Here is a 27,510-nt window from a genome sequence, read left to right as displayed (position 1 = left end):
TACATAGAAGATAAACACGTGAATCGCATGATTTCAGAAGAAACCGGATTTTAAAAGAACAAGTAGATAATACTTGTGATAAGCTGATGTAAAATGTCTCTTATAAATTGATTACCAAAAATATTTTTCACCAAGTTAAAAAGAAACAATGAGCAAAATTTGCAATAAACTAATAAATATTAGAACACTCAAACTGGTTATAGGCAAACATCCCCTCTGTAGGATGGAATTATTGTCACATAATTTACACATAGTTTATTTCTAAGTGTAACATTACATATGCATTAAATTCTATGTATAATATTACATATTTACATATAATTTATTTCTAAGTACATCAGCTTATCAGGGGAACAGCAACTTTTTTTTCAAATGCTGACAAATTTGTCTCAGGTTATGATATACAAATTTCATCGTTTTAGCTTCTTTCAAGAATAAATTTGCAATTATTTGTTTTCGCATTAATATTCAATACATTTCTGTTCCTTCTCGGAGTATTGATCTTTGCAGATGAATTTAAGAATACTCACTTTACCAAACGGCAAGAAAGGATACCCAAATCTTCAAGATGATATTTGATGCACGAAAAGGTATATCTTTTCTTGTCAATTTTTGAATGCAGCCTTTCTCAATTCTTTTTATTAAAAATTACATATAAAAGAAAAAAAATATTTCAACCACTTTGAAATCCACCAAAGAAATTATAACAGTTTTTATCATCTATCTTCAATGATAATTTTTAAAGCTTTTTTGAAATATATCTCCATTTCAAAATGTTGAGGGTGCTTTTTTTTTTTTTTCTTTTCTTTTTTTTATGTTGGTGCTTGATAGTTTTTGAATTGCAAGGATGAAGATTCGTTAATCTATTTCTTTTGCAACAAGGAGAGTTTGCATAAACTTAATATTCTATATTTATATGAAAAACTCATAATTCTTACAGGAAGTTTCCTCCTGAAGTACTTACTTTAATAATGCTTTTTAAGATTCAAAATGCCTATTTTGTCTTGTTTCTTCTTTTCAATTTCAATATAATGTAAAAATACTGTGAATGCGGACTGCATTCATTTTAAAAAGGAAACTATAAATTTCCGTTCACTTTTGCATTGTTACAGATTTATATTTCATTTTAATATGAATGATTAAGTTACTCTCTTATTTTGATCATCTGATCAATACGATAAAACTTAAATAATTTGCTATTTTAAGGAAAATAAGAAATATGGATGGCAGCATGTTAGCTGAATTTATTTCAACTTTCTGTACATTTTTTATGTAACTCTTTTATGGCGTAAGATATTCATTTTTGTTTTTATTATTTAAAAATATGGAATTTCATTTTTTTGCAATGGAATTATGAAATATTTGTATTCTTTATGCCATGTTGTTTTTTTAAAATTATAAAATACATCTTTAAAAAAATTTCTAACAATTTTGAATTCGCGCACTCCACTTCATATCAATTTTTTTGCGTATTCTGATCTTCTCACCTGCAAAATCACAAATACTGAATTCTTCCGCCTATTTCTTTATTTGAAGTGCCAGTGTGAAGTTCAAGATAATTCATATATAAGGAAAACGCAGATAACGAATTTATTAATGTGCTAAGGAATGTGCATCAGATTTGGAACTAATCTTTCGACTTTTGAACTTCTTTCTTTTCGTGAAATCCGGATAAAAATGCGATATTTCCTTTGTTGGAAATATTTGATAACAATAACTCTCTTTCACATTTTTATTTATTATCTCTGGGATTTCTAAGACATTCGATAGAATTTATAATTCTGTTGCGCAATTTAAAAGGAAGGAAGTAAAAAAACAACATTATTGAATCCTAAGAGCATTTGGGCGATTTATTTGAACGGCAACTCTTGTCTTGAGAAGACATAAAAGGATCAGCCTTCTCATTTCAAATCAGTGTTTAAAATGAGTGACTGATTCTACTGATACTTCTTCAAAAATGTACCTCTTATACGTTGCTCTTGCTTTACTCCTCATCTTAATCCTGTGGAAAATCATCAAACTCAGCATTTGGAGGAACAAATGCGGTCAGCTAATGCCCGGTACCCACCCAGGATTCTTCAATCCACTGGGGGATGTGACGCCTTTAATACCCAAATACTTAATGAGTCCTGATAGCAATACTTTGCATTTAAGTAAGTATGTCGATTTAATTTTCCTTAAATGCAACAAGCCTCTTATGAATCCTTTAAATTTACTAATATTAGAGAGCATATGATTATTTATTATGCACGGTATTAAGAATACTGAAAATTCTTTTTAAAAAAAAACTATGATATTTGATTCTATTATATAATATTCGAAGCTAAATATTGAAGAAGCGACCATTTTCTTTTCATTTACACTTTCCTTTTATTCTTTATTCCTGTACTAAAGGATACATTTGCCTTTTTTCTGATGTTGAAAAACAATTTTGAATTAATATAAATTTTATTCTGCTTTTTAAAATCTTTTGATGAAGAGAATAGTTCTTAAAACTTAAAGTTTGTTGTTTTAAAAGGAAAAAAAAATGGAAAGTAATCGCTCTGCAAGAAAATGTTAATGACTGGATGAATGTTATAAGTAAACGTGTGTGTGTGTATGTTTTATAGTTTTATAGTAAAATGCTCCATAGTGAAAAAGATAGTCTTTTTTTCCTCGTTATGAACTAAAAGATTCTTACTGGGAATTTGAGAAACTTTTAAAACTATATTGCATTTCGTTTTAGAAAATTTTAATTCATTTTGCATTTAGTTTGTGAGAAAGGTTACTGCTATAAAAAGAAGAAAAATATATTATTTTTACTTTTGGAATTCGAAGATGTAAAAAAGGAGCTCTTTCAGGTTTCTTTAAATAACTCAAATATCCTGCAAGCAGTAGGGATCACATAAATCCTCAGATCGGCAGCGTAGGTTTTAGAAATATAATGTAAAACTTTGAAGCCTTTAATAATAAAAATTGACAAAAATATAGTAAATGGTATCATTGTTTAATCATTCATAATCAAAGAAACTTAAGTAAAAATTTTTATTCTCTGATACGAAAATTTTTAATCTCTGGCATTTTATATTGAAATTCTAGTCCACATAAACTGCATTCCTTGATATTTCATCCACTTTTATTTTTTACTATATTGTTTTGTGCTACATTATTTCCCTTTTTAATTATATTTTTTGATTTCACTTTTCCAGGTTTTATAAAACTGTTAGGAGAAAAATTTAACAAATTCCGAAATGAAACTATGTTTTGTTTATGGGTAGCTTACGTACCATTTGTTATGATTATAAAAGCGGAAGGTGCAAAGGTAAGAATAGTTTCTGACATGTTTCATTTTGAAATAAAAAAAATAAGAAAAAAAACAACAACTTTGAATTTATTTGGTATTAAATGTTGCATTATTAATATTGTACAATAATTAAACTAGAATTTAATAACATCAGGTGCTTCGAAATGGATATCATATGCTTTTGCACAGCATATTGTTATTAAAAAACATATACTAAACATCTATTCATTCTAATATATTAAAATATTCAAGAATTAAAAGGGCAAAAGTATTAGCCCATTTTTTGAACTATATCGTTACATTGTAGATTTATTCGTCTTTACATTAGTCCAAATAGCGGAATTTATAATTATATTATATTAAAAGATCAGAAAGTAAAAAAATATAATGAACTCAAGTTTCATTAGTATTTCAAAGTAATCAAATTAAGAATTTTTAACATATTAACTGCATGGTTAGGATATGATTGAATTAAATTTTCATCGATTGAGCTTACTGCATAAAAAATTATTAGAATTGATTTTTATTTGTAACAACCCAGCTGCTGTAAAGAAAAGGTCCTCTTCAGTTTCGAAAAGACAATAAATAGTTTGAAAATTTACTTAAAAAAATTAATGTTTGAATTAAAAATGATTTATTAAATTCCATATAAAATAAATATACATGATTTCATTCTTCAATTCTTTTCGATAAATTAAGTTAAGTAATTTAGTTTAAAACTTATTTAAGAATATTTAAAGCTCTAACAAGAATATAGAAACGTGTTAGGACAAAATTGAATTGGAATTTTGATTTTTTCCCCTATGCACCTTCCCCCAAAGAATTAAATACCTTTCAAATTTGGTAGCTCAGGGTTTCAACCATCTGCTCTGCAGAGTGCTCAGATTTTTTTTTAATTTTTTTTTTTTTTTATTTTTTTTTTTTTTTTTGAGTCATGGATGCCTCGTCATATTATTTAAATGATGATATTCAGTCTATAAGTCTTATCACTTCACATTGTTAAAATAGTATTTTGTATCTAATTCAGAATATATTTTTCACTTGATCTTTAAAAAAATACAAAGTTGATTGAAATACTGATAAAACCTACATGCAATTGAACTTTATCAATATTATCATATCTGATAATGATAATATGATGCTGTCGTCGAAAAAAATACAAGGGCATTGTACCATATTACTAAACATAGATTAGAATTCCATTTTTTTCTCTTAACCACATTTGTTCTGGATTTAGATAAAAGAAGAAATTTTTCGCAAGCTCTAGAATTAGAATTGATAACTCGAAGGCGATTCCTCATTCCTTTTTTTCGTTCACTGATTTGGATGAATATGTTTTAAAATTAGCTTCATGCCCTCTGTCAGAGACTTCTGGAAATAAATCTCATAAATCTCTCAAAAGAAATTTAGATTTTTCTCTGATTACATTAATATAAATCATAATTTTTCTGATTATTTATTCTTTTTAAAGAGTTTTTTTACCATCTTATAATGTACCCTCTATCAATGTCAGATATAAAGAGCTGGAAGTTAATGGTAGTTTAATAATATATAGATAAGAAAAATAATAAAACAAAAGCTTCTTTTCTATGTGTTTATTTTATTTTTACTGCTTGCAAGGATGAATACGTTTTATATTTTTAGGAATTGTTGAAAGGAATGAGAACCAATGAAAAAAGTTGGGTTTACAACTTTTTTGAACCTTTTTTTGGGGAAGGACTTTTAACGAGGTACATTTATTTTTTTTATGTCTACATTATTTATAAGTACCATTACGCATTAATATTTTGAAGATGCAAATTCCCAAAGATTCATTGACGTTCAAAATTATTATGTTTTAAAATATATGAACTTGTAAAGTTTAATAATTGAGTAAAAATCTCGACACAGTAGTGGATCAAACTGAAATCCTAGAAATAAGAAAGATTTTTATTTTTTACCATCTTATAATGTACCCTCTTTCAATATCAGATATAAAGAGCTAGTTTAATAATATATTAGATAAAAATAGTAAAATAAAAGCTTATTTACTATGTGTTTCTTTTATTTTTACTGCTTACAAAGATGAATATGTTTTATATTTTTAGGAATTATTGAAAGGTTGTGAGAAAAAAGAAAGATTGGGTTTCGTTCAGATAAGTTATATTAACGTCCCGTTTTAAAGCAACGCTGGCAATATTTTAACTCGTAATTTTGAACCACGATCAGATGACGAGGATGATATCTGATCTGGCACTTCCCTTCTCCAAATTTCTGCACCACTTCAGCGGGGGGACGTTTGACCCCAACGGATGCAACGTGCACCAGACCTGTTTATATGACGGTTTTTACGGTAGAATTGGGTCTCGAATTTGAAGCTCTTCGATTTCGAAGCCGAGACCTAATCACCAGGGCACCACGGTCGAGGTTTGTTTAAAAAATAAACAAGAGATCTTTAGCTTGAACTATTCGTTCGTTGAAGTTTTGAAAGTACACGTCTGTTATATAGGAATAAATATCATTTTTTTTCTGAATTATAGTTAGACATCTAGAATAGCACCTAATGGTACGCAAGCCTTGTATTCCAAGTCTGTATGTCTGCCTCATCATTCTAGAATTTGATCAAAATAGTGACTCGGCTGTTGAAAAACGTGCAGTCACTCTGAATAATTTTCTCAAAAATATAGATATTGTAGTGTACATTTCACTATACACTACACTTTTTTTATACCAACACATGAAGAATTAAAATACTTCATCTAAAATTGCGGTGAATAACTATGAAGTAATATAAAGAAGTTTTAAGAAGAGATATAAGAGAAATAATAAGCAAGAAAGCTAGAATGTTTCAAAATTATCTTCAGAGTCATTTGAAGTATCATTTCATAGCAAATGGACCTTTTACTCTCTCACAAGCTTGACCAGATGTCCTTCATAATATGTAAACATCTGCAATAAATTCGAAAGTAATATATCTTGTATATTATTTTCGAATATTATACAAAATATATTCTAATATTATAGTTCTTATATTATATCTTGTTTTCGTAAATACATTCATGCTTGTAATTAAAGTTTTAAAAGAGCCTCTTTCAACTGTCCCGATAAATAAATTCCCATTCATTTCAAACTCATGGCGCAACTCACAACTTAAAATCGTGAATTTTGATATTGATAAAAAACTAAGTACCCAATTGGAAGTGTTCGTTGGACTCCTCAAAAATTCTTTCGGATATGCTCATGTTTAGATACGGTTGTGGATGTTTGGATTAACTATTCAGATAAGACAAGCAAGCCTGAGCTAACCAACTTTATCTACAATCGACATGTATATATATATACACACACATACAACGTGGTTAATATAAAAATAGTGACAATAATCAAGACATGATGCAATACGAATTTGTTACAAATAGTGTTTTTCCACATCCTCCTCCTTGGAGAGAGAAAGGGTTAGGATTGAAAAAAAAGTCCATAAATTTAACATGTCATCAAGAACGAGTAGTAACATTGGAGAGTTGAAGATCAGGCTTTGTAACAGATTCCATGCCATCTGAGAAGCGGTTTGCCCATCAGGAGAAGCAGTCGACGGCTGTCATGCAGTAACGATAAAATTTTGCAGAAGGAAGCGGTCTGATTATTTTTATATGAACGTGGCTGAATCAATAAAGGATGTCAAAAGTAGTACTACGGTAAGTCCAGATTACGGAATCTCAGCGGCTTCAGTCGAGAGTAGTGGATGCTGCACTACTCTCAGCTACAGATCTCTACATTGAGATCTGTACCGATATCTGCCTGAATCACGCCGGGGTAATATCGAAACAGTGGTAATAAACAAGATATGATACAATATGAGTTTGATACAAATAGTTATAGGAATATTATGCAGCCACAAGCTAATCAAACACTAAACAAGGTATTTTTTTATTATTGAATCCTATATATCTCAGAAGGCAGACGATATTTATTAGATTTTTTTCTTAAATGGCGTTTGTTTATAAAATATAAAAATCAAAAATATATATATATGCTCTTTTTTTTCAGCGGTGGGGAGAAATGGAAAGCTAGACGGAAACTGCTGACACCTTGTTTTCATAGTGATATCATGAAAGATTTCCAATTAATTTTTAATAAAAATTGTCAGAAACTAGCTGATTTCTTTCAAGGAGAAACGGAAAAAGATTTTACAATAATTGACTATCCCGTAAAGCTTTCATCTCTGGATATGATGTGTGGTGAGTAAAAAGCATTAAAATTAATATTTTCTAGGCGCCTTTAAAATTAATTCAATCTCAATAACGTCAAATTAAGTATTTCTTGAATTGGTTCTCTTTGATTCAGTAAAAAAAATTCTGTCTTCTTAATTTTTTTTATATTTCTCAGCAAAACAAATAAATTATTTTATTCAGATATAAACCCACGTTCTTTCTCTTTGTCTAACCTACGATGAGAAATTTCATAATTTTTTATTCACATTGAGGCATCCCTCTTTTGTAGGAAATTTCATAATTTTTTATACACATTGAGGCATCCCTTTTTTGTAGGAAATTTCATAATTTTTATACACATTGAGGCATCCCTCTTTTGTAGGAAATTTCATAATTTTTTATACACATTGAGGTATTCCTCTTTTGTAGGAAATGTTGTCTTAATGCATTTGCTAAAGACTCAGTTGATACTTTCTCTTACGAACTGTTTCACTTCTGGTGGAAGTATTCTTCCTGTAATTGGTTCTCCCATCGGTTGGCACCTTAGGTATAAGCTTGCAACACGCTGATTGGAGTCGACTACCCACTACCAATGGCGGGACGTGTTTCCCATAGAAAGGGTTGTACCGTACCTGGTGATGGCCCTTATGACAAAACCTCAGTTAAGATTCAACTCAATACGGTCGCGACAGTCCGGTCATTCAGATTTCACCATTTTTCCACAAGGCAGGTATAGTCAATGTGTGATTCCCGTAGTTTGTTGACCTCACTTCCCGCTAATTTTGATTACCGCTTCTCAAATTGTAAGCCATTATTACATTCAGGTAGCATTTAAAGAACACTGAAGGTGAAGCGTGCTAAGAACAGCGAGCACGGGAATCTAAGAAAACAGGAAAGGGGACAGTGAAAAACATTCACTTTCAAGAAAGAAATGTTATCGTGATAAAATAAGGTCTCGAATTCTTCCGTGAAATAAAAAAAGAAATCCTGTTTGCTCACTGTCTTTCCTTCTTCAGTCTCAAAAGAAATGGAAATGTGCAAATGAAAGAGGATGTAAAAGTATTCAAATAATGATAGCTTTAGAAATAACGGCAGCATAAAATGCTAAAGGATATTCGAACCTCTAGTCAGAAAAAACATATCATGATAATGTCCCACCTATCTTTGTATAATTTCAATTTTTTTTTATTATACGTAATTATATGATAATATGCAAATAAAAAAATCTAATATCATTAATATGAATTTAAAAATTAAATCACAAAACAATGAAAAGTATTGTTTTAAAAAAGGCTTTAAAATGTATTTAAAACTAATTTTAAAGATTATTGAAATTAGAGTAAAATCTTGTACAAAAGATTTTATCAGTGAAAATTTCCCCTTTTAAATATAAAAGTGAGATAAAAATAAATTATATACAATAGTAATATGATATGAAGATACTGAAAAAAAATTTAACAATTCGATTAATTTTATTTTTTTAGTTTAAATTTTAAATAGAAGCTTTAAAATTTAAGAAGTTTTTTATTTAGAAGATAAAATTTAGAATTTAGGAAGTTTAAAATTTAGAAATTTTAAAATTTACAGAGAATGCTATACTACCTTTTGTGATCTGCATTGATTTCAACTCCAAATGAGAGAATTAATGCATGCGTGGCTTGCATATTTCACATTCTGTTTTCAGTTTTTATACTGATTTACAATTTATTTAAACATAGTTCCATAATCTTCATTATATTTGAAACGATATCCATTAATGTGGAGAATAAGCTATGTTTAAGTTTCAGATTTATGATTCATTAACAGCATAGTTAATAAAGCATAGTGATGTATAATTACACAAAGAAATAATGTGAAGGAAAACGTTAAAAAATTTTATCACTATTTCGGATTTATATTTCTATTCATCTGTTTTTTTTAAATAAAGCTTACTTATATTTTTTTAAATTAATTAGATTTTTGTTACGTGAAACGCCGAAAAACGCAAAATATCTACCTGTTTCTTGTGCTTTTATTTTGAAAATCTGTATAATATTTTATGTAAAAATTGTACCATCAATTAAATGAAATATTCTATTTTTGAGAAATTCTGTATTATTTATAAATTTAATTAATGGTATTCAAAATCATTTCGTTATGCAGCGTGTTTTCAAAACATGCTTCATACCAAGTTGGGAAAGTGCTTTTTATAAAAAAAAAGCGTTAAACAAGAAAATTCTATATTTTTCAAAAACGAATATTGCTACCTATTGTATTTTCACTAAGTTTCACTGACGGTGAATTCATTTGATGTACACTCTGAAGCAATAAGAAAGTACTGATCTTTGTCTTTATCCTTCAAACATTATGAAGCAGCACTCATTCCGCCTGTAATAGATATTTCAAATTAAGAACTTTTAAATTGTTTTGTGATGTTGTGACAATTCATTCATGGAATAAAAAAACAAACAAATATGCAAAAAATGCAATAAAAAAAACACAATTTCCACGTCGTTGCTCGTGTCATTTTGAATTTGAAATGTGTAGCATTTTAATTAGAAATAAAATGTTTCATTTTGCTGAAAGGCAGTGTAACTTTAATATGTTAACACACATAACGTCATTACTCTACGTAATGTTGTTCCCAAGAGTAAAAAGTGATCCCTTCATCCAAACTCAAATTTCATTCTCCTCATGAATAATGGTATCCGCAATGTTATCAAAATACTGAAAATTAACAAATCTCCCTTCTGTTTCATTTTAGAGACTATTTTTGGAGTGAGTGTAAATGCTTTCGAAAATGAAGATTCGCAATATGCGAAAGCAGGCGTGAGGTAAGCAATGCGATCAAACCTATAGCATATATATATTTATTTAATTATTATAAGAGCGTGCTTGATTGGATAATAACGAAATAAAACTATTCTTAGATCATTTTAAAACAATTTTAGATAGTCATTGATTCTTAAATGAGATAAGTAGCATTATTTATTATTATTATTTTCAGTTAGTGATTTAGAAAAAAAAAGATACAATCTGATCTTTTTTTCGATTTCCCGGTCCTATTTCCTTTATTCAGTAAAAAAAAAAAATACATATAATTTTACGATACAGATTAAAATATTCGTACAGTAAGATGGCTAACACAGGCAAAGAAGTACTTCTAACAATACATGTGGACTTTACATAAATGTTTGGTATATATATATATATATAGCTTTTCTTGAAGACAGTGATAAGACTTTCGATTTCATGATGTCGTTTTATTTCATTTTGGAGAAGCGGGCATATGTATAAGCTATGAGCACACAGAACGACACTGAAAGGGATGAGAAAAAAGCTCTTGAACATTTTATCCCTGGTGTTATATAACCAGAGAAATTGATAGGGAAAATATTTCTTCATAGAATTTGTCTCGTCAGCGGTAGTGTAGGAAAGTTAGGCTTTTAGCCGATTCAGCAATTTTACATAGCTTCTCTTGAATTAATTAAGTAGAGACAGTGGAATTGGATCAAGAAATAAGAGAATATTTTAGAATAAAGTTACTATGGGCTAAATTAAGATAATACCTTGGAAATTAATTAAATTGAAATTAGAGTTAAAATATCATTACGCACACACACACACACACATATATATATATCGCTAAAATTTTGAAACCAATGCTTTTCACAAAAGATAGTTAAAAATAACAAATTTAATAATTATTTTAGATTTTTAATCGGCTTCAGGAATACCTTTTAAAATCCTAATTCTTGCATATTTGGGAAATATAAAACAATATATGAAATCGATTAGTTTTTAAATGTTAAGAATAATAATTTTTAGGAACTATCGCATCATTAAAGTAGTTGAAGAATAAAATTTTTGTCAATTAGATAAGAAATTCCTTCATTTCATGTTCCGAAAAACAAATAAAAAATAATGCATTGACGAATATTCTGTACAATTGAACGAGTTATGAGTATCTCTAAATACAATGTAACTATATGGTTTGCAATTGGACTGTAAACTGTTCGACTGAGTTCTTAAAAGATAAATTCATAGACGAAGTTTTTAAAATATGAAATCAATTCATGTTCGCATATTAAAAAGTAAAATGGATGACGGCAATTCAAATTTAGAATCTTCTGTGCTTTCTGAAAAGTTTTTATCCTACCTGAATAAATTATTTTGCAAGGAAATCTTTAATTTTGCAACAAATTTTCTTTTTGGTTGTTTTAAAATTCATTAGTCATGATTCATACATTTCGTATAAAACATTTTTTTATATTTCCTCTATTAAAGAATTTCTAGATGTATTTGAAAACGTGCCATCTCTTTGGGCGTGCCACTCATCTCTTTTACCTCGCATGTGCTGATTATTTAAATTTGACTGAATCATTTATAAATTCAAAACAAGAAAATTCACACTGCAAAATATTCTTGATTTTCAAATTTAAAAATAAAATTCTCGTCATTAGAAGTTAAGTAGAAATATTTATCTGTCCATTAGGAATTCAATTTCACGAATGAAGGGCAAGAAGGTCTGGAGAAGCGATTTCAGTTCTTGCGGAAACAACAGCAACAAAAAGGCTAATTACTCATTTAATCTTTGGTCTAACTACTTGTATTGAAGAAGTTTTACAATGGTCATTTTCAGAATAATAAGAACCTTTTCCGATTTGAAAACATCTATTTCATTCTACAATGGTGGCGGTCGAATCTTTTAGTGGGACAAAATACCATAAGAATTAAATCATATTAAAACCTGTAAAACTAATATGGCGGGGGGGATGGTTGGTTGAATGGACAATGGTTGAATTTATAACGTATATATCGTGTTTTCATGTTTTTATTCACAAAGAATGTGATTTGTTTGTGACGTCATTGCGCTGGTACATAATCGTGATAATCGCAATTTAGTTCTGAGTAAAATTTTAAGCTAAAGTAAGGCAAAACCACAATTGAACTATGCGATTCTTGTGTTTGTTTTAAAGAGCTTCCTGCATTTGTTGGAATCTGAAGTGAAAAGAATAGATACAATCTACGAAATATTGCTAATCGATATTAAATTAAGAACTACAAAATGACTGAAATTGTGACATCATCAGATTCGCAATTATGCTCAAAATTATTGAAAAGGCCTATCCATAAAATGATCGCATAAAATGGAATTCAATATGCTTAAAACATCTACCTTGGAATAACATCCGATTCCAAAGCAACACTTCGAGAAATTGAGGATAGACGTCGTAATTTTGAACCACTGTCAGATGGCATGAAAAACATCTGAGATGAATAATCCCCTCACCAAATTTATACACCCTACCTGTGGGAGGACATTGGTCTCGACGAATTTAGTCGGGCATCAGACCAGTTTTCACGGCTATTCTTTGGTGGAATCTGGTCTCGAGTCTTCTGGTTCCGAGGCCTTACCTTCAGATCACCATGAAACCCAAAATATTCAGGGCCAAACAAATACGACAGCTAGATCAGCGTGAGAAGAAAATGTAAAAACTGAGCAAAGTGTGTAAATATCAAGCATTCAGCGGTCGGAAACATCAAAACTACTATGATTTTCCCTTAAAGGAGACAGGAAACAGTTGTAAAAGTATGACAGGAAATGAAACCTCAAGCAAAAGAAAGCGGACCGAGATTATTTATCATACGACTCATGTAAGAAAACTGCTTGATTCGAAGAAACAGCTTAATTATTTTAAAGATACATAGCAATAATTTGATATTTCAGGCGCTGTAGCTGCAATGAGAGAAGACATGCCTAGGAGCCCCTTTTTTTCCCAATTCAAAGATCAACTTCGTTCTTATGTTTTTAATTCTGTCTTTGTCATCGGATGTCATGAGTTTTGGCTTCGATTCTTATTGTCTTGACAGAAGCACATCTGTTTTACTGAATATTCAATTTTTAGAGGGTACTCTTCGGGAAAAAGATAGATTGGTAATTCTCTAAAACAATTTTCAAATGAAATTTTTATCAAGGATCAACGTTGATTAATTATTACGTAAAAATACCGAATGAAAGTTGCAATCATTTATTGTATATTTTATTTGATATTTATTGTTGGGCATGTATTATCTAGTTGGCTGAGTGACGTAACCATGGAATTATATGGGAAAGAAAAATTCTTGACTTTTATAATTTTATTATTACTTGCCACTTGTCACTTGAATTTCATATGATTTTTTATTGAAAGATTACAATGGATTATATTATGTATTAAATATTTAATACGGTTGAAATGCAATGAAATTCATATTTGGTATAAGAAATTTTAAATTTTTGATATTTAAGTTCTTCTTTTTTTAATTACAATTTCCTAAAAATAACTCTCACAGCACTGCTCATTTCTGAGCTGATAAGACACCATTGCAAAATACACACTACCACAGAAATTTCTTCTTCAGTGTGATACAAAAATTTAAAACTTCCTTCGTACACTGATTACTTTTGCAGTTAAAAAGTGAGGAATTTTTAAATATTCCTGCAAATTATTTAAAGAGCTCTAATTGCAGATTTGCGTATTATTTTCTATTTCCTTTGTTTTAAATATGGGAGAAAATTATATCGGTCAGTTTTTTTTCTTTGCTTTTCTATACTTTTGTCTGTTTTAAAGATAAAGGCATACAGTTTTGCATTATGATCTAGTTGTAGGAAGAGGAAAAATTTCTTCTTTGGATTCATTTTCCTAGGGATAATAATTGCTCCAACCCAAGCTCTACGCTATTTACATCACAACAGCTTTTTCTTCACTCCTTCACCAGTTTCAGCTGGCCTTCTAAGTCTTCATCCTACCTTAGACTAACCATCCTTCAAATAAACTTAGCCAAATCAAAAACAGCTACTTCAATCTTGGCTAAAACGGCCATGGCCTATATTCCAGATATAATACTAATTCAAGAACCTTACATAAATGAGGGGGAAATCACAAGAATTCCATCTTCATGGAATCAATGGCTTTCCAACAACCAAAAAGCAGGTTTGATCGCCCTTCCTTCCTGTCGAAGTCCAGTTTTTCTTCATTCTACGGATAACTCCACAACAATTGAAATACAAATGGATAAAGGCCCACTGACAATAATTTCCTCCTATTCTTCGCCACATTCAAACATTTCAGAAACTTTACAAGACCTTGATGTTCTTCTCAAGAGCATCGGAACGGAAATGGCTCTCATCGGGGCAGATCTTAATGCCCACAGTAGAATCTGGGGATATAGAGATGAAAATGCCAGAGGATCTTTAGTGGAAGATCTCATCGCAGCAAATCATTTGTTTCTCCTAAACGACAAAAATTCTTCCTCCACTTTTGAAACTAACAATGGAAACGGCTGACCAGACCTTTCAATCGTCAAAGGAGCATATCTCGCCTCAATCTCTAATTGGGAAGTCCTTGAAGATTACTCTCTAAGTGACCATAAATACATCAAAATTCCTATCTCCTCTCAACGCAAAGGCTCGAGCTACTACCAATTTAAAACAGCATATGGTGGTCACAGTAAAATTATTCAGCAACTCAGCACAAAAATACCAGAGCTTCTCAACTCAATAGCCTCCTCTCGGAATCATGAAGATCTCTCGGCAGCCACATTTAATTTACAACTTGAAATCTTCAAACCATACAAAGCAACTTACAAGGTAAACATTGTCAAGACTAAACATAGCATCAACTGGTGGACACGGAGCTCGAAATTAAGAAAAAGGAACTCAGGGTATAAGAAGAAAAGTACAACACTCACAAGGGTCTCTGAAACAACATTTTAAAGAAATAGAATCAAAGAAAAGAAAAGAATTCAAAAAGGCCACCAAAAAAGCAAAACGGTCCTCCTTCTATAATCTCTGCACTGATTCAACAAACCCATACGGTATACCATATAAACCATGCATCAAAAACGCCCAACCACCTTCAGAACTCTTCAAGCTCTTGGGGAACTCAAACGTAGGGGAAGCTAACACATTCGCCCAAGAAATCCTCAAGGCTCTTTACCCTCCAGCCCACTCTCTTCGATAAGTGCCTCCAACTGCAATGCTACCCTACTCCTCTCAAAAAAGGAATGATAATACTGTTTCACAAGAAGGATAAGAACAAAACAGACATCAGTTCTTATCGTTCCATCTCTCTTCTTCCCACCATTGGCAAAACCCTTGAGAAACTCCTCTTTCAGAGACTTAATCATCACCTCAAAGTAAATGACTTGCTCCATACAAACCAATTTTGTTTTAGGGAAGGAAAATCCACAGACCACGCAATACAACAATTAGCGGAAAAAATTTATAATTTCAAACAGTAAAACGAATACACCCTGGTATTTTCTTTAGACATCCAAAGAGCTTTCGATAATATGCAATTCTCTTCCATCCGTAATAGCCTCGATAAACTTAAATTCAATTCAAAAACTACAGAAACACTTAAAGATGTCTTAGAAAATAGAGAAATCCTTCTTCAAACATCTCAATGCACTGCCACCTGGTCACAGCAGAAAGGCTGCGTGCAAGGATCTTGTTCTGGACCAGTTTTTTGGAATCTTGACGCAAACGAAATTCTTTCTGAAAAATGGCCACCTAACATTCACCTCCAGGCATTTGCAGACAACTTTGTTTTTGTAGTAGCCGAATCAACAAGAGCAAAATTGAAATCAGCCGCCCAGGATGCTCTCTCAATCTTCAAGTGTTGGATCGACAAGCATAACCTTCAAATCTCTGTAGAAAATCATGTAATATCTTGATAAGCAAATTAGTCAACGGACCAACAATTAAATGGAATAACGTGACAATAAAAAGGCAACAATCTTTAAAATATCTCGGTGTTACCATCGACAATAAGCTTAACTGGATTCCTCACCTCTTTAACACCAAAACGAAGGCGACTCTCTTATACCAAAATCTCAGCAGAATTGCTGACTCCACATGGGGTCTGAAAAAATAATTCAGGCGTCATCTCTACTTCACCGTTGCCAAGACAATGATCCTACATGGAGCATCAGCTTGGGCCTATCCTCTCTCATCCCGACAATAAAGAATCCTAATCTCAATGCAGAGAAAATTTCTCCTGAGTATTTCTGGAGCATTCAGAACAACATTCACGGCAGCACTACAAGTCATCGAAGGAATTCTTCCACTTCACATCAAAGCGCATCAGAAGCAACCTATGTAAGAGTAAGTCGTCTTCAATTACCTAGCCATTTTCAGAATATAACATTCCATCCTGAGAACTTCGAGATGAAATGCTCTCATACAAAAATCTTCCCCTAAGACTTTCTTCTTGAGGACAGAATTTCCCTCAGACAAGAATTTCAACCTACAAACAAGACATATTTTTACAGATGGGTCCAAAATCTAGGGAAAAACCGGATTTGCCTACTGCGTATTCCAAAACGAACAAATTACTCATCAGTGGCTCGGCAAACTGAACGAAAAGAATTCTGTCTTTCAGGCAGAGCTGCTGGCCATTAAGGAAGCATGTAAATGGGCTAGCAAATTCGATCATAACCCTAAAATATGGAGTGATAGTGGGTCCAGATTAAAAGCGATCAGCTCATTTTCCACCTCAAGCCCAATTGTTCAGGAAATTCAAGCCATTCTGCTCCCCCAACCTTCTATTAAGTTAGGATGGGTTAAAGCACATGTGGGCCACAACGGAAACGAGGTTTCAGATTCCCTAGCCAAACAGGCCATTTCTGCAGGTACGCCCGTTCAATACCCAGCTCCTAAAAGCCATCTGAAAAGTATTCTAAATGAATTGAGCCGACAACGATGGTAAGAAGAATGGGACAATGGCTCAACTGGCAGAAATATCCATCAAATAATCTCAAAAGTGTCCTTTAACCCATCATCTTGGACTAGGCTTGACATTATCTTTGCAACTGGCCATGGCCCTTTCCCTTCATATTTCAAAAGATTCAATATTAAAGGATCGGATCAATGTGGCTGAGCGAAGTAGGCGATCCCCTTCATTATGCCACTAGCTGCCCTCTTACCACATCGTTTCATCTCTTAGAACCCACCCACGACCTAGAAAATATCTGGTGGACCAACGTTATGAGAAACAAGATGTCCAAGGTTAAAGTAAGAAATCTTGCGCGGTTCCTACAAGAGAAAGAGGAATTGAAATCTCCAGAACCAAGCCCAGTATAAATTTTCGTTTCATTTCTCAACCAAGCTCTGCTCCAGAATATATTAACTTCAATAGATTTCATGTTCTCATACTCCCCCCCGAACACCGCTTTCATCATTATAATATTGTATATAGTTGCCTTTTACGTGTATTGATGATATTTTATGTCTTTTTATGTGTATATTGATATTTTATGTCTTTTTATGTGTATTTTTTTTATCTTAATAAATACTCCCACGTATATCCTTTCAACCGATAGGGAATCCTAGAGATTCCAAGTTCGGGGATATTATGTGGCGAAAGAAAGAAAGGGGAGGTCAGCTGATAATTTCAAGAGTATAAATTTTTGTAAATTTTTTCCAAAGCTCAGTACTTTAACAGAACAAATTTCTTCCTTCAGGAAATAGATAAAAAGTTAGAGTACATTTTATTTTTTGGAACACCTTGCATGCATCTAATTTTTAATAAGCAATGCAATTTTCTTTTATTGAATTCATTTTACATTTTAATCGAATGTTGAATCATGAAATCGCATTTTAATTTTTGTTGTGTTTCATCGGAATAATCTCAGTTAAGTCGTTAAGTGAATTAAATCCAAAGAAGATTTAATAATACGAAAATATATTTATTTCTGTATTAAAAAGCATTTTTTTTTATTTTAATCATATTCTGTGGTTTGTTTTTTTTTAATTTTTAATTTGCTTTTATTACGACACTTAGGGTGGAATATTTTAGCTCATTTTCTTTAAATTCTCACCTGGTATTCGCTGCTAGTTCGGAATGAAGATTTAGCTTCTTCAGTAGATTAACAAGTAATTGAATTTTGAAAATATTAAAATCTTCAATAGTCTCGGTGTTTGAAATTGAAAATTCAAGGGTTTAAAGAGGTGACTGAAGAATCAATGACATCTTCACATGATCATGAATGAGACATATCAAGTTATATAAAAGTGTTTAATAACTGCCAATCTTTTCTTCCTAGTTTAAAACTTTTGATATCTTTTTAGAAGTCTATTATATAGTTTTTAATTTGTTCTCGAAGGATGGGTGATACATTTATGAGCAGAATATACAACTTCTGGATGTGGCCTGAATTCATTTTTAGATTGACCAAGAGTGGCAAAGATTTCCATTACCATTTAAAAGTAATACAAGACTTTACGATATCGGTAAGTTTATTTTAAATATTATGAAATGCATATTTACTATTTATTTCGTATATGCATTAGATTCGTGATTATTTAAATGAAAGAAAACAATTTGTGTGGTTGTAAATTAGGACATTCAAAAAAATGGATCGATATATTTATGAAAATAAATTGTTTTGCATCATTATATTTTTACGCTAATTAAATAGGTATTATGGGAAAGCTACCCTCTTCCAATTCCATTCGTTATTTGCTTTCAGTTGCTTTCAGAAATGTTTTTTTTTTGTATTTATATTACATAAAATTGAATTCAACTCTTCCGAGCAATTATATGTTTTGCCTTGGAATTAAATATGAAGCTCATCCTATAAACAATATATAGAATCATCAAAAAAACAAAATAATGCATTATTGTAATTGTAGAGACATTTATCCCAGTGGGATATTAACCAAAAATATCGTTCAATGTTTCTTAAAAATCATTTGCGAAATATCTCTTTCGCTCCAAATTTTGACAGGAACAATTTTCCTCTCAAAGTCTTTTTTCCTCTTTTCGACTAACGTTGTGAAATTATTAAATGAAATGTTTTGACTTTTTTTTCGGGGGGGGGGAGGGGGAGTGTGTATAACTTTTCTCCAGAAAAGGAGATGAACGGACTTGAAGAAAAATAGTCGCGGAGAAAATAGTCTCTTGGAGAAAAATAGTCGTGGTGAATTGAAACTTAGTATTCGAAAAACTCCCACTAGAAATACTATTTGTTAATTGAACAAAAATGCATATAAAAAGGGGAGTTTTAGTGGAGAGTGGAAAGTCGTTATTAAAAAGTTCTAACTCTAACAAATTTCATGTAATAAAATCTCACAATAATAAAGAAAATTTAAATTAAAAATTTGCCCTTGAAATCCATAGGTTATCAAAAAGAAAAAAGCTCGCTACTTACAAAATCAAGAAGAGTTTGAGAAAAAAAAGCGCAAGGCACTGATGGACATGTTGCTGGAACGACATTTCAAATTTCAGGACATGAATGAAGACGACATCCGAGAAGAAGTGGATACCTTCATCATGGAGGTAATTATGTATGACGTTTGAATTTTACCCGGGCATCCATAATAAAGGAAAAAAATTTTCAATTTATTTTTCCTAATATTATATGGCTTAAAAACCATAATATTATTATTACATTTGAATCTATTGATTCAGAAATTCCACCAGATGTACTCGAATGTCCCGGAATAAAATCACTTCACGTTCAGAAAACTGCCCTCTGCGAAGTCTTACGTTTTCGGGTAATCATCCCATCTATATTCGGATGGAATACATGTTTCGCTAACAGCTTTTATCAGATTAAAGGACTGTTCTCTGATTTCAGTACAAGAATTTAGCAAAAAATTATACATTTTGTCACTAATTCTCATTCTAAGATATTAAATCTGTAAATGAGGTTTTTTTTTTGTCATATTTTTTATGAATTACACAAAGACTCTCTCACTTTTACAGGCCAAATCAAAACGCTAGAACAATATTAAAAATGTTCTATGTTCTTCCTCAAGCATTTTCAATAAGTTTTATGAAGGGCCAAAATTACAAATTATGCAAAATTTCATATACGTTTGGTTTTAAATATCTTACTGCTCTTGAGCAATCAAAATCCTTCTGCAAACAATTTCAGTTTTGCTCCATCTAATTAGCAGACTGCATCAAGTTATGCTCTATAAAACGCTTTTCTATAAATTTTGCAGTAACGTACTCAAAAGAAGTTTCTTATTTTTTTTATATAGTTTCTCTTTCAAAATCGTAATGCAAATTGTAATTTATATTAGAATGAACACTTGGAATATCATTTATATATATATATATATATATATATATATATATATATATATTGGAATATCATATTCTGAAGGAAATTTTCTTACCAGGGTCACGACACCATCGCCATTTCCATGATTTGGACCCTGTATCTCATCGGACTTTACCCAGAAGTTCAAGCTAAGCTCCACGAGGAACTGGACAGGGCATTCGGAAGTGACAGGGATTCGGCTATAACGATAGACGATCTCAATAATCTGAATTACATGGAATGTGTCATAAAAGTAAGCACTTTCCTTTAAAACATTAAAGTAGTTCATACGCACAAATAATTGTTATAATAAATCTGAAAAAAAATGTGCTATATTCCCTCTATAATAAAATAATAACTTAGAAAAAAGGGAAGACTAAAATCATCTATTCTTTTCTAATTAGAAATAATATATTAGGATAGGGACATTGAAGCATTGTTAATTAATTCCAGTTGTTTAATAAAATATTTGAAGAGTTAAATCCATTTAAGACTCGATTGAACTAGAACATTGCAAATCTATTTTTGCTATAATTTGAGTGTATTTAGTGGTAGCCGGAAAATTTCATAAAAGATTCTTTGTCAGTAATGTTACTGTTAGGATACCCCCTGGGGGGGCACTTCGAAATGAGGATGAGATGCTTCCGGCATGGTGGTTGGATCTCGCCACCCTGGAGGGTACACTAATAGGTGGGGGATCTGGCTCCTCCCATCGCTGACGGGGCGTACTTCCTTCGGGGAGGGTTGTACCGTGGCCGGTGACGGCCCTTAGGACTCAACCACAGTTCCCGCCAATGTTGCTGTTGCGGCGGTCCGGTCATTCAGTTTTATGGTTTAAATCCGTGTGCCTTCGGGTGGGTCGGAGAGTTAGATGGTTGACTTACTGTTAGGATTCTTATTCAGAATTCTTCTAAAGAAACATAACTAAAAGGAACTAAAGATTCTTTAGTATATATTTTTCATTAAATTAATTTCCGTGTTGCTTCCACAAAGATCGATTAAGATAGGCCTTAGCAATGGAAATGAGCTCTCTTGAGTAAAATCATCCATTTTCACATATGAAATTCTATTATTTTCTATATGATATCAATTTCTCGTTTCGAAGCGACATGACGGCTGATCTGGAGACAAACTTAGTCATTATGAACGATGAGAACACCTGAACCAACACCTCGGTCTACGAATTTTCGCATCCCTCCAGCAATATGACGTGTGTCCCTCGACATCCTATAGCAAGCAACTAGGTTTTTATACACAATACATTTTCATTGACAGCGAATCTCGAATTGCGGCACAAAAAGTCCTTGTACCGAAACCTTACATAATAGGTAACAGCAGCGAGTATTTAGATATCAAGGATTCCATTAGAATCTAAGGTACTGACACGTGCAGAAAACCACTCCAGCTTCCTGCAGATAATATTAAGATAAATTATACCAATGCGCTAATTAGATAAAGTGAATGTGATGTGAGAGATTATGTTTGGAAGCAATGATTAGAGGCCTTAACAAATTGAAAGCTGTTAGAGCTGTTTTGAATAAAATCTTATCTTTACCAATTTTTACAAATTGGATTCTATTATCCTCATTATCATGTCCGATTGCTTCTCAGTGAGTAAATAATTGTGAAATGTTTCGAGCTGCTTTTCGAATGATAAGAGTGATATCTTCGAAATATTAAAATCATATCTTAATCTTTTTGTTCTGAAGTATTTTCGTCATTTATTTTAAATTTGATCAATTTTGAATTGAAAAAGATTTTGCAATTCAAAATTGTTAAAAACTAATTAAAATGGCTCAAAACTAATTAATTTAATTATTAAAATAAATATACTTATTTATTAAACTAATTAAATTGTTCAAAATCGTTTAAAAACTAATAACAAATATATTTAATCGATTTCATGCCATTAATGAATAAAGAATATCCGATGTTACTATCAGCTATCCCTTTCCTGACAATTGTACGTGATATAGTTCAAAAAATGGCAAGACAACAACATACGCCAAAACTTGGTGCTAAGTAGGCAAGAACAAATTGAGCACCAAAGTATCACGCGTACCCACTATATAATTGGCTTGTTTTTTAACAAATCATCTCTCTCCACTTTGCTAAAGTAACTATTTCATTGGTTCTTGTCATTTATACAAGTTTTGATTGTTTGAAAAGGTTCAGAAATGATTGAAGAATTATTTAGGATGGACAATGGTATATAAGAAAGGAGAAACATGACTTAATCTGCGAAAATAGTCATCATTTCTTGACCTAATAAATGGATTTTTTTCCGATTTGTGTGAAGACAAAAATTTACAAGATTTGCAAATTGAAGTCATCACTCAATCAAGTTGGAAAGAAATTTTCAGTTGTAAAAGATATAAGCACACACACACAAATTAAAAATAAGAATAAAACAATAATGTGATTCAAATGTAAAACAATAATTGGCATACAAAGAATAGAATTATGCAGTAAGGTGAGGATCAGTGCTTTTAAGACGTTTTCTAAAAGGTTTTCTTTTATTCGTTATAATAAGATTAAATATAATGTTTACTGTAAACATTTTAAGAAACTTACCCTATTCATCGTTTCCAGCCCCGTAAGATTTCTTTTTTATTGCCTATGGTTAAATCCATGTAAAAACGAACAAGATTTGGGACTGTAGAAAATGCAAGACTGCATAGACAGTGATGAAAGTGCTTTTAGAAAATAAACAGGAATACGTCTTTGAACGTGGAAAATTCTTATGAAGTAAATTAAGGATCGACAATAAGTCATTTCTCGATCCATAAATGAGATCCTTATATCCTTTGGAATATTCTTTTTAAAAAATTAAATAGAAATACGTTTAATATTATTTCAGTAACTATATATATATATATATATATATATATATATATATATATATATATATATATATATATATATATATATATATATATATATATCACTGAATTTTCACTCATCTTGAAATTTTAATATGATAGGAATCTAACAGAATCTACACTATTGTGCCAATATTTGGGAGGCAGATCTATGAAGACACTGATATTTGTAAGTATTTGCAAGTTTCCGGAGGCTTTTTTATTCAATAAATTTTTGAAAAGAGGCTTCTGTTGAAAGAAACTCTTTTGACGCATTTTCATAACTATTAAGTTACACACTTCTTAGCATCTCAGTTTCCTGCAATGAAGTATAGAAATTGATAATGTTGTGTCTTTATGTACTGTCGTTGCCAATCAGCAAATCACATTCTAATGAAGCAACTGACCGATTGAATAACGATTACTTCTTTATTCAGTTGCGTCTTCAAGATTTTACCTTGCAACGAAACTGCTTTTAATTTGTTTAGTATTATATTTCAAATATTGAGTTCATTTATCATTTGTTTCACAAAAGAACGGGCAACAAACGCATTTATATTTTAAGAGTTTTTTTAATATTCAAGTTTTAAGCCTAAAAACTTTGTTCTTCGAATTTCTTTGTATAATTTTTTTTAAAAAATAGCCTATAAATTGTTTTGCTATTCTTTTAGTCTGATATCAAAATGTGCTATGCTAAGTGTTATGCTCAGTATTCATATACACACAAAAAATCAAAGTGAATAATTTTGTGAATTGTAACCGAATTCCTTTTTCTTCCCAATTACAAATAAAAGGAATATGTGCAAGATTCTTTTCATATTTTAATTGTTAAATACTAGAAAAATTCTCATGGTTTTACAAATTTTCAGAAAGAATTCAAGAGTCATTTTTTCAGTTTAAAGAATTTTATAATCAACAAATAGCCTCAAATCCGGTCTAAAATGATTCACTTTCTGAAATAAAGCTATTAAAAATATTGCAGACTAATAAAAAGGCATCATAAGTGAGTGATAACTTCATCACGACTTCTATGTTTAACGAATGCTAGTTGACATCCAACTATGATGTGACGTCACTTTCCTTTTTCTTCTCCTGTAAAATGAGGAATGAGCTTTAAACTTAATCTGGTTTGGTACACTTGATAGATATATATGCATCAGAATATTATGAAATATTACCATATTAATAATATATAAAATATAAGATAAATCTCATATTGTTACTAAGTATTTGTTTCCTAGTCCTTTGAATATGATCCTGTGACGATGGCATTTCTATCCGTGCATAAATGGTTCCAATTCATCCTCGAGTATCCTAAACTCTACGGCATTTGTGAACACTTAAATAAAAATTATTTGTATATGTAAATAAAAATTTTAAAAAAGGGTTAATAATTATTTTAAAAATGCGTACATTTTTGCATGTGCAACTAGTATTTAAAGAAACGAAAATTTGCTCTCATTATTTTACACAGAAAATTATATGTATTGCGCTTTGTATTGAGCTTAAGAGTACGATATGTGTTTGCTTAGAGTTTAAATCTTTTAAAAATGTACTCGCAAACCATGGATCTGAAGCGTTTTACGTATTTTAGGTGGTTACACTGTTCCAAAAGGTTCTTCTTGCATGGTGTTGAACTATTACCTGCACAGAGACGAAGCCATTTTTCCTGATCCTGAAAAGTTTGATCCAGACCGATTTTTGCCAGAAAACGCGGCTAATATTCCCGAGTATGGATTCCTTCCTTTCTCTGCTGGCCCTCGAAACTGCATTGGTAAGAAGTTCTAATAGTTATGAAGTCTTTTTAGTTCTCAGTTCCATAAATTACTAGAAGTGATTTCTAAATCATAAAATTGCCTTGCAGTCTAAGATGAAACAAATATATCTTTAATCTTAAAAGCATTCCTTTGAAGATAAGGTTTATATAAACGAAAGTAATGAAATTTATTAATTATATTTCAGTTTAAGCCGTACACATTGGTTGCATGAAAATGTAATTCGAAAATCAAATGATTATCGTTTCTCAATTGAATTCTAAAAGAAAAGTATTTAAAAAATGATTTTTTTTTTATTTTCAGTTTTCTTTTTATATAATTTAAATAAATTCGCTTACCATATTGCTTATTCTATCTAATAATTAGGTAAATAATGTCAAACAAAAGTGTTCAGTTTAAAAAGTAAAAAAAAAGAGATTGAAGAAATAAAATATAGGCAAAGTGAAAATTATCTATTTTGTAATCCATTCATGAAAGTTATTTTTTTCCTCCCCAGTTAAATTAAACCATTCGACGTTTTCATTTAATTTCCGTGCTGCACGAACTTTAGGTTTTCCTACATCTCTCAGTGTCTGATTACAATAATAAAAAAATTATGATGCATGTCTAAAAAAATTATATACCGAGGATAAAGTAAATATAGATTCAGATGTCTAGAAGATGGCTTGAATTTTCACAAATCTGTTTTTAAGCATTTAGAACGATTTGTGCATGTTGCATGCATCGTGGTCCACATCAAAGTTTGCAGATAATGTTTTACCCGAAAACATTTTCATGTTAATGAATTATGTATAGCACTGAACTGTATGCCTTGCAGAATGGGAAAAACAATCTTCAAAAATGTTATATAAATCATTTCTAATTGGCAGTACGCTCTCAAAGAACTTAATACAGTTTAAAAGTCTAATTTCGTAAAGAAGAGATACAAGGGCATAATTAAGATTGGTGTAAATTGACAGAGCAAAAGTACCATAATGAAAGCTGAGAAATAAGGATGCAAATCAGCCAAATGAAGGTAATAAAGGATTTCTCCGAAATTGTTTCATTGAAATTTCGTCCTGAAAAGGAACTGCGTCAAAGTAAAGAAACATCACTATCTTGCTAATCTACAAATGATCTTTTATATCTCACGTTTTAAAAATAAAGTGCACCCTTATTGTTATAATTTTAACAAATTCTACATTTTCAAAATGAATTATTAGGATAATATGTTTACATTTTTGTTGGGGGCATTTTGTTGAGGTTTATACTTTCTATATCGAATGCGATATAGATTAGACTTCCTATGTTTTCATTTTTCATCTTTCCTATTTATTATAACCATCAGATTTGTGTATGCTGTTACAAAGAGAGGAAAAGAGATTCAAGTGTGTGTTTTTCTGAAATACCATTAGAAAGTAATTTAAATACGTAAGGTAAAAATCATTGATTGTATTTTGGCCTAAATTAGACTTTAGATCAAAACATGAAAAGGCGATAGTATTAATTGGAACGAATTAATTTTCATTTTATAAATAAAGAAAAATTTAAATAATGTTTTGTAAGATGGAAGTCATGCAAAATTATAAAACTTTTGTTACATTTTATAGTTATATTTAGTTATCGCTGGTTCAGGGCAGGAATTAATTGACAATTCAACAAATTAATTAATAATTACATGATCGTCAAAATAGAAAGAAAAAAAGAATGATTTTTTCTAACAACAAGGCAAACATCAAACAACGTCTTCTATATTTTATTAAGCAAAAAGTCTAATTTTCTAATTTTTCTTGTTATTTGCAGGTAAAGTGTTCGCTATGCAGGAAATGAAAACGATCCTCAGCTATATTTTGCGAAGATTCGTCCTGCAGTCTCTCGATGGAAGGGAGAAAGTGTTGCCAGTGTTCCACGTGACCTTGAACAACTCGATTCCCGTCCGCATCCGAATCAGAAACAGATCGAGTGATAACTGACTAGAATGCACATCTTCTTTATGATCATCGTTGTTGATGCAGAACCTCCAACTTTCATTCTGCAGATATTTTTCATCCACATTCTTTGTCGAGTCTTAGTACAATTTCTTATATTGATTCCTGGTATAAAGAAAGGAATTTAAAAAATAAAACTAAAATCATTAAAAACAGAAAAAAAAATCAGAAGATTTTTTAACAAATGTGATTTAAATGAGCAGGTTCACAAAATCATTTGCATTTCTTTTATTTTTCATCGCTAAAGTATGAAATAAACAATGGTTTATTTTTATCTGTAGAATGCCTTCAAGATGCACGTTATTATGTTCTCTGTGGAACATATGAAAAAGATTGAGATGCTTATAATAATAAAAA

General features: G+C 30.9%; 1 protein-coding gene across 1 annotated transcript; it reads left to right on the top strand.

The window, feature by feature from the left end:
* Positions 1-1,728: 1,728 nt before the first annotated feature.
* LOC129981705 (cytochrome P450 4V2-like) lies at positions 1,729-27,510 on the top strand. Its single transcript, XM_056092652.1, has 11 exons — positions 1,729-2,153; positions 3,189-3,301; positions 4,928-5,013; positions 7,310-7,500; positions 10,217-10,286; positions 18,604-18,730; positions 19,620-19,778; positions 20,630-20,803; positions 23,535-23,601; positions 25,006-25,185; positions 26,969-27,510. Exons 1-11 carry the CDS (start codon positions 1,958-1,960, stop codon positions 27,136-27,138), a joined length of 1,533 nt encoding a protein of 510 aa, XP_055948627.1. The 5' UTR covers positions 1,729-1,957; the 3' UTR covers positions 27,139-27,510.

Source organism: Argiope bruennichi, chromosome 8 (assembly GCF_947563725.1).
Source record: "Argiope bruennichi chromosome 8, qqArgBrue1.1, whole genome shotgun sequence".
NCBI lineage: Eukaryota > Metazoa > Arthropoda > Arachnida > Araneae > Araneidae > Argiope > Argiope bruennichi.
The sequence above is the reverse complement of the archived record's forward strand: the minus strand, read 5'-3'. Positions and strand labels throughout refer to the sequence as shown.